At 45.1% G+C, this 7,995-nt stretch overlaps 1 protein-coding gene across 1 annotated transcript; it reads right to left on the reverse strand.

Moving 5' to 3' along the window:
* Positions 1-5,487: 5,487 nt before the first annotated feature.
* LOC135392290 (uncharacterized) lies at positions 5,488-6,812 on the reverse strand. The gene is made up of 5 exons (XM_064623007.1): positions 6,581-6,812; positions 6,315-6,482; positions 6,123-6,191; positions 5,619-5,899; positions 5,488-5,538 (listed from the first exon to the last, which is right to left on the reverse strand). Exons 1-5 carry the CDS (start codon positions 6,810-6,812, stop codon positions 5,488-5,490), a joined length of 801 nt encoding a protein of 266 aa, XP_064479077.1.
* Positions 6,813-7,995: the final 1,183 nt, after the last annotated feature.

Consider the following 7,995-nt stretch of genomic DNA (forward strand, 5'->3'; position numbering starts at 1 on the left):
GACTACATATCTTCTGAGAATGTTTATGTATCATTCACACAAAGAGAGGATAGGTGTTGCAATAGATGTGACATCTTTTTCCGGTTTTGATATTTATTTATTTATGAATATACCTCAAAGGCCCTTGCAGGCATTACATGAGGGGGACATCAACATGGGTCACTTAACAAATACGGAAGTTACAAGGAACATACATATTTGGAAGACAGACTCTGTTTTTCGTTTGTTCATCAGTCTCGCTCAAGAAATTGTTCACTGTAGCAACGGTACACAATGTCACGAAAGGAGTGCTCATCTATCATTTCGTAAGACTCATTAAAAAGGACTAGTGTTGTGTTTCAACACAACATATTGAACTCATGAACCATGCATCATCCTGAGAGCTATAAATCATCCTAAATACAGATGCTGAATTATTTTAAATGCGATAGACGAGCTGTGCGAAGAGGTACCTCCAGTTAGGATCTTGGGTACTTGAAGCCTGTGGCAGTTTCTGTGGGGAAGGCTTGCCAGATCCTGTTCACTGCAATAGCTCGGATGACCATGCTCTTGTCTTTCCGAACCTTGTGCCATACTCACCTTGCAAACTGGCGATACGCAGTGTATCTGTATCGTCTACACAGATGTACATAAAATATATTTTAGGCAAATAGGTAACTGGTTACAGTACAGTGTGTGTGTGCAGTGTCATTTCCACATGTACCTGAGAGCAACTGCAGTTTACCTGCCCACACCCTGTATATTACTACACATGCTGTGTCCTTTTAGACACCAACATTGTTTTACTTTTCACTGAATCGACAATCAAGAACACTCAATATCGCGAAAAACCTAGGCTAAAACCCTATGCACAGGGCAATGCATAAAAGGATGACTCAGGACACAGCACACTGACAATTACAAAATTTCCTATATAGCTTTTCTCCAGTTGAGAGTTGTGTATTCTATAGTCTTTTTACGTGCTGCGCCCTGTACTGGAGTTTCTAGCGACTTTAATGCAGGACCAAACCAGTTTTGAGCTCCCAAATTTTAACATCGTTCGACAAGGACACATATGACTTTTTGTGAATATAGTCGCTCAGAGGTTCGCGCTGCTCACTAAGTTCAAAATATGCTACATTCAGGACAGTCATATGAAGCATAGAAGGTGGAACTCTTCGTGGGTTGTAATGCACTCATACTGCAGTCACTCAGCAGTGTTTTCGAGCTCCTTGCAGCACAAGTATTCGATCTCCTTCGGCATTATGACACACCAGCCGCACCGGCACCATAAATAGCAAGTGCGCATTAAATATCAGGACACGAAATTTCAGAGAACGTTTACATGTTCGATCACAGTGTGCGTTAAAAAGCTGATCGCTTACCTGTCTGTCGAAGACAGGTGACTGATGCTCTTTGCTTCATCTGTGACCGATGTTCGTAGAGCTCTAACTTCGTCTCGCATTCGCGGCATCGGCAACGTTTCGAAAGCAAGGCTACCGAGCTGTGCAGCACGCAGAATTTCCTTCTCGATCGCAGAAAGGTAAGAAAAAAGTTCCGGGCTCGAAGTCTCCGCATTTCTTGCTTTGACGTCCATATTGAAGATCGCTTTCCGGACGGAGATTTCGGCGTCGATTGCACGAGTTGAGGAGGAAAAGCGAAGCCGGTTTTCAGGTCTCTGTTTGGCGAACTTTGCCGCCGCGCACAGCCAAAATATTTCGCGTGTGGCTTGGAGGCATATTATACCTTCGTAATAGGTGCAAACGAAAGATTTGTCGAACTTCTGGTCAGAGTCCTTTTAATGTTACGGGAGCACGTTCTTCTGAGATGCGGGGGCAGTGGCGAAAGGGACACCACTAGACTTATCCTGTGTCAACTGATGTCAGATGATGTGGCACATAACTTTAGCTACAAGGGTCGTAAAGGAAAGAAGAAAAAAAGAACTTCAGCGCCCTCAATCTGGGGCAAGATTGTCATTCGTATGTACTTTACTCTGCATACTAAAGTGGTTATAACACTCAAATCGTCCAATTGCAGCCTTGAAACTGTCTTGTCATGTTCTCATGCATGCTCAGACGACTGGAATGTAGCCCGCTCGAAGGTTCTGCTTGCCGAAAGTGCAGAGGTAAGTTATACTGTGATACTTTCTGGAGCATAGTTTATCTAATTGAAGTACTGTACACAATATTTCCTTGCGATCTGACTTGAAACGTTGTTCCTTGAAACTCTAATATGCGAGGGAAAAATCGAAAACTTTTGTGATGTACAGTATGTCTCAGCCACATATGATGGAACGAGGAATGTAACAAGAAAAGGCGATAAGTGTTGTATATCAAGAACAGCTGTTGAATGTTTCGAAAAGTTTTATGCTTTGTTCACATGTATCTTTCCTTGAGACAAATTAATTAGCTTTGAGTAATTGCCTAATAGTGCCCTGCGTAGACGATGTTCGGAGCAAAAAGATTGCGAAATTACCACAATACGAAATGATACCAGAACTGACAATCTGTTTTACGCGAGCTTTGTGCATTTCGATAGAATAGCGTCCACGCGTATGTGAGAAAATGTCCACCTTTTCTCTGGATTTCCAAGTTGTAACGCAGTGTATTTTTCTTGAGAAATGAAAAAAAGGTGTACTTTGACTGAGACACGGGGTAGGTGTTTCTCAACCCAGTCTAAACCTTCTGGTTTGCACATCGACCCTATAGGTGGCGTGCATGTGACGTCACGGCGCCGCTTCCCCTCTCGTTTCACTCTCTCTGGTGATCCATCTCCCAGACGCACGTGTATCCGTTCTCCGTATGTTTTGAACGTTCATGGTCCATCCGCTCGTGCGAATTTTGTCGATTTGTTATGCCGAGTTCCTGGACTGCATCAGGCTACACTGACACGCTCAATGATGTGGACAGAAAGCGGTACGATGAAAAAGCTTTGCTATGTTATGGTGATCCGTACAAGATGGATCTTTCGGAATTTTCGTTTGATGACAGCCAATACCCTGACGTTGGACTCGTCGAAATCAACAACTATCTAGTCCTTTCAACGAGCTACATATCCAGGAAGCAAATGAAGGCCTTTAGGTCACTAGAAGCGCACAATTATGTGACTAGCGGGCGAGTTAACAAACCTCGGACGAAGATTCTGCCGGACAACAGGATCTTGATGATCTCAGAAGTAAGTAAAAATGCTCGCATTTGCATAGTTTTTCTAGTACTGGAGCAGGGCAGTATAGTGTACTGTATTTGTTACTAATGTGCTACATTTTTTATTAGGTCTTCCATTCACAGCGCTTACGGGAGTCACCCCTGTCTGTGTGGATTTTGATTGAGTCTGACGGCGACGTCGTCACTGCTCACTGTTCGTGCATGGCTGGGATCGGTGAGGTGTGTTCGCACGTCGCGGCCGTGTTATTCTACACGGAGGTTTCTGTGCGGGCAAGAGACTCCGTGGCAACGACCGACAGGGAAAACCAGTGGCTACCAGCAGCAAGAAAGGGGTATGTGTCGAAGGCCCCACTGGCAAAGCTGGACTTCTCATCCGCAAAGAAGAAAAAACAAAAGCTTGATGCATCATATTCACTCAGACTTGATGAAGATATCCACCAACCGAGAAGTCCTTCTGTGGCTGCACAGCCTGGCCCCTCACCAGAAAGCTATAACAAGTTCCTCGACAGGCTGCACAAGAGCAGCTCTAAGCCAGTCATACTTTCATTACTGGAGCCGTATGCTGAATCACACATCCCTGAGCTTTCCAAATATCCTGCCGTAATGCTAAAATCCCTTTATGACCCAAACGCAGTGAACAAGAATTGGAATGACCTAATTGCTGAGTGCTCCACACTTGTGAATTCACTGAACCTCAGTAAAAGAGCCCAATCCCAAATTGAGGAGCAAACTCGTGGCCAGGCAAGCTCTCACAAATGGTTTGTGTACCGGCTGGGCAGGGTCACTGCCTCGGTCTTCTATGATGTATGTCATGCAAGTGTAGGACAACCACCTATGAGCCTGCTAAATAAGATATGCGAAGTTGGAAAGCCCGTGAATGCCCCTGCTTTAAAGTGGGGAAGAAAAGAAGAGAAGAATGCCAAGGCTGCATACCAGCTACGTGCTCAGTGCCTGCATGACAATGTAGAATTTCAAGATTGTGGCCTACTTGTTTCACTCGATAATGCCTATGTTGGGGCTACCCCTGATGGACTTGTTTCGTGTACATGCTGTGGCAAGGGTGTGTATGAGCTCAAGTGTCCTTCCTCTGCAGTAAATCTGTTATTCGACGAAGCACTTGATCTGCATTCATTCTGCTTGGAGAGGAGGGATGGCAGCGTCTGTGTCAAAAACAGACACAGGTGCTTATATCAAGTGCAGCTGCAGATGTTCTGTACTGAACGACTGTATGCAGACCTAGCCGTGTGGACGCCAAACTGGATCCATGTAGAAAGAGTATACTTTGATCCAGATTTCATAAAGGAGGAACTGGGGAAAGCCAAGGTGTTTTACGTGCAAGCTATTATGCCCGAACTAAGAGTGAAATGGTTTACTCGTCATGGCAAGCCCTCTGCAGACAACATGCCAGCTCGTGTGCTCGCACCAGTGCCACAACCCCAGCAGCTGACTTACTGCAAGTGCAAAGGACCCGAAGAGGGGCGAATGATCTGTTGTGACAGTGACACATGTAAAATTTGTTGGTACCACTTCAAATGTGTGGGCCTAAAACGTGCTCCAAAGTCGAAGAAATGGTTGTGTGATGCTTGTCAAGCAGAAACGAAACAGCAAAAGTATAAAGTTTGAATGAGCCACACACATGCTTGTTACCTTGACCCATACAGCTGTCTAGTCCATGTTGTTTTATTAAAGTACCTTTAAAATCAGAACAAAAGTTGTAGCTACATACACAGTAGATTACTCAAACGGCACCACTGACTTACAAAAGTTACACAATGCACAGCAAACTGTAACTATTTGGTCTAGCACTGTGAGTTCATCACATTCATCACCAGTTTTCATGAACTCAACAGGAAGGCACCCCTTCAAAATTCTGTATTTCCTTCTCACAAGTCCAATAACACGTTCGACGTGGATTCTCACATTTGAGATCTCGCGTGACTGCTCAATGTCTGCAAATGAGAGCTGTCGTTTGCCGCGTGTAAATGACGGGATTGCCAGGCTGGCCTGCCTGATTCCCACTGAATCGCTTATTAAGAAACCTCGGTCTGCAAGTACAATGTCTCTTGGATGAATGTTGTCCAGGACACCTGAAGTTTCTGTAATTTCAGTGTCACTTGCACGACCACCATAACCACGTGAAATGAAGATTATACATCCTTGTGGTGCAATGCCTAGGAGATATTTTACAGTATTGTGTCCCTTATAGTTGGACCATGTAGCACTTCGTGGATTGAATGATGATGGCCTGTCCATGAAAATTTCAAAACAGTCCAGAATCACGGAAACCCGTGTCCCAAAACTCTCTCGAAATGCCATAGGCATGGTTCTAGATTGTGTACGTCGATCAGGCCACTGAATGAAACCTTTCAATGCTGTGTACAAGCACGTCAACCACCTGTGGAAATTTCTGGATGCAGCGCTCCGTGATATGCCAAACCTATACCCTATGTCTTCGAAGGGCACATTCAGTCTCACTTTTAAAAATAATGCAATCAGCTCTTGGAACTTTGTGAGCTTACTGATCTCCGACTTTGGCACAGTGTCGTCAACTAAGTCGTACACTGCTTCTAATATATCATACGATGGAAGTCCTGTGTAGAATTTCACATACTCGTGGTTCTCCTTGAAATGTTCCTGTGTCAGCTCAAGGCTGGACAATTTCTGACGTAGATGAAGAACTTCACATCTTAGTGCCATGTTGTCTTGCTGAAGTTGCTCGATATGTTCTTGATGAAGATCTGTCTGTACTGATGTGCCTGAAAATAAGCCCCGGCAAAAATTAGTATAACATGCAGACCTATGGTGAATGTCATGACAGCACATCAAGGTAATTAAGTGTACCTGTATCTGCTCCCGGGAGGACATCACCACCATCCTCACTGCTTGACTGTAAACATACTAGTCACCAGAAATTTTGAAATGTCATTCACAATCTTGAAAAGTGGTCAACAAAGTGAGGGTATGAAAAAGCTCTAATACCTAGTGCTTTTGTGACTGGATCATCATCATTGTTGTTTTCAGTTCCAATCTCTGTGCTGTCAGAGTGGCCTAGGAGGATTTCAAACATGTAATGAAGCACATAACTTGATAAAAACATTTTCGCTGTGCGCGGCCAGTAGCATCAAGGCTATTCCTTGACAGCGGCAATCAACACAAATCTTACGCACATACTTTCCGCTTTGCGAATGCGGTGTTCACTGCACATAGCTTTGGCACGTCGTTTTGCCCTTTCGTAGCGGCCCACCACAGCTTCAGTTCTCACAGGGTTCCTTTCGTAGCCCATGTTAAGACTGGGTGCCCAGTCCGGACTGATTGTGTCGTGCAACAACGCGGGTTCACCTGCGTAATGAACGTCTTTGTAGCACACGCCGTATCGGCACTCCTCTTATCAGCGCGAGCGGCGTAATGACAACTCCTTTCAGGGCACGATGTCTTACCTTGCACGAAGTGTAGACTGCATACTCTTGCGTTTTTTATCTTCTTTTTGGTCAAATCCGACCGCTTGATGCGAGCGAGCCACAGCCTACGTCTGTCCGCGCTTAGAATCTCTGCTGCCTTTCCTTCCTTTTCTACGACCTTTGGGATCCTAAAAAAGCGCACCTTCTCGACTGAACCGGTCTTCTGTCGGCTGCTTCTACTGGAGCAATTCACGACTGTACAGAAAACCATATCGACTACAGCCGCAGTAATCCGTCAGATCAAGATTTGCAGCCGATACGGGAGAAGCAGGAAACACAAACAAGGCACTAATCATGGATCACCACTATGGCGGCGCCTTCCCACAATACATTGCGTCGTGACGTATATGCACACCACCTATATAATAAGTGAAAAAAACCTTGCTTTGTGATCCCTAAGTTATTTATTAGCACCATTGAGGGAAAAAACGGGTAGGCAGATTAACAAAGTTCAGCAGCTGTTCGCGTAAACTCTATACCCAGTGACGGATAGGTACCGTCTGATCAACTGGCACATTTAAAAAAAAAAGTGCTATATGACTTCTAGGGGCACGCGGTGCCTGCGAATGCTGCAGGCGTCATGTGCCCCCTGAAGCAACTGGTACGACATCCCGGCTCACGCCAGGAGCCACAGTGTACCGGACGTATCGAAGGGTTACTTGTACCCACTAATACGCGAAACACATTTCGCCCCTCTAGTCCCCTAGCCGAAAAATTACCTCCACGCTTCGCAAAAAAAGAAAAAGCAAGGAAGAAAATGCTCCAAGCACATCGAACATGAAACACCAAATTTTATTGGCTTGCACATACCTTTAAATTGCATCCAGTACATAATCGTTTGCCGAATGGAAAACATGCAGGGTTCACTAATCCCAACACACACATATGGAGCGCACGTTGCACGGACACACAACCCATCCGATGATTCGATGCACCAGGCAGTCCTCCAAACGCCGAACACACAATCCTCGAAACTTCGAACAGGCTGGCACTGAAAGCTCAATGATGATCCTTAGTGACGAACATGACAGTTCCTCAAACGAAATGGCCGAGGAACAATTGTCCAACAAGTGGCAACAGACACCAATTCCGCCAATTCCATGTGAGAAGCAGTTCCAATCTTGCACGCGTTTGTGTGACCGTCGAGACAGGAAACAACCTGTAAAGAAACCGAAGTTAATATCACGCTGGTATTGTTCCAACGTTAATGCTGGGATAGTACTCCATTTTGTAACTCACCTCCTCGCAATCGATACAGTCCCACGGTCACCTATAACGAAATAATACAATTAACCTCGCTTGTAATGTACATCGTCGCTTCACCGATGCAGCCGATCACCTCCTGTCGCCATTTGCAATGCGTCCACCGTCTGCAACAGAATGTACTTCGATTG

The sequence above is a fragment of the Ornithodoros turicata genome, chromosome 4 (genome assembly GCF_037126465.1).
Source record: "Ornithodoros turicata isolate Travis chromosome 4, ASM3712646v1, whole genome shotgun sequence".
Taxonomy (NCBI): domain Eukaryota; kingdom Metazoa; phylum Arthropoda; class Arachnida; order Ixodida; family Argasidae; genus Ornithodoros; species Ornithodoros turicata.

Excerpts from the sequence above, each read along its gene's own strand:
- LOC135392290 (XM_064623007.1), bottom strand. The coding sequence starts at position 6,812 with ATGGTTTTCTGTACAGTCGTGAATTGCTCCAGTAGAAGCAGCCGACAG. Across the intron at positions 6,192-6,314 it reads CCGCATTCGCAAAGCGGAAA|GCCACTCTGACAGCACAGAG; the intron begins GTATGTGCGTAA and ends AAATCCTCCTAG. Across the intron at positions 5,900-6,122 it reads TCCAGTCACAAAAGCACTAG|GCACATCAGTACAGACAGAT; the intron begins GTATTAGAGCTT and ends GCTTATTTTCAG.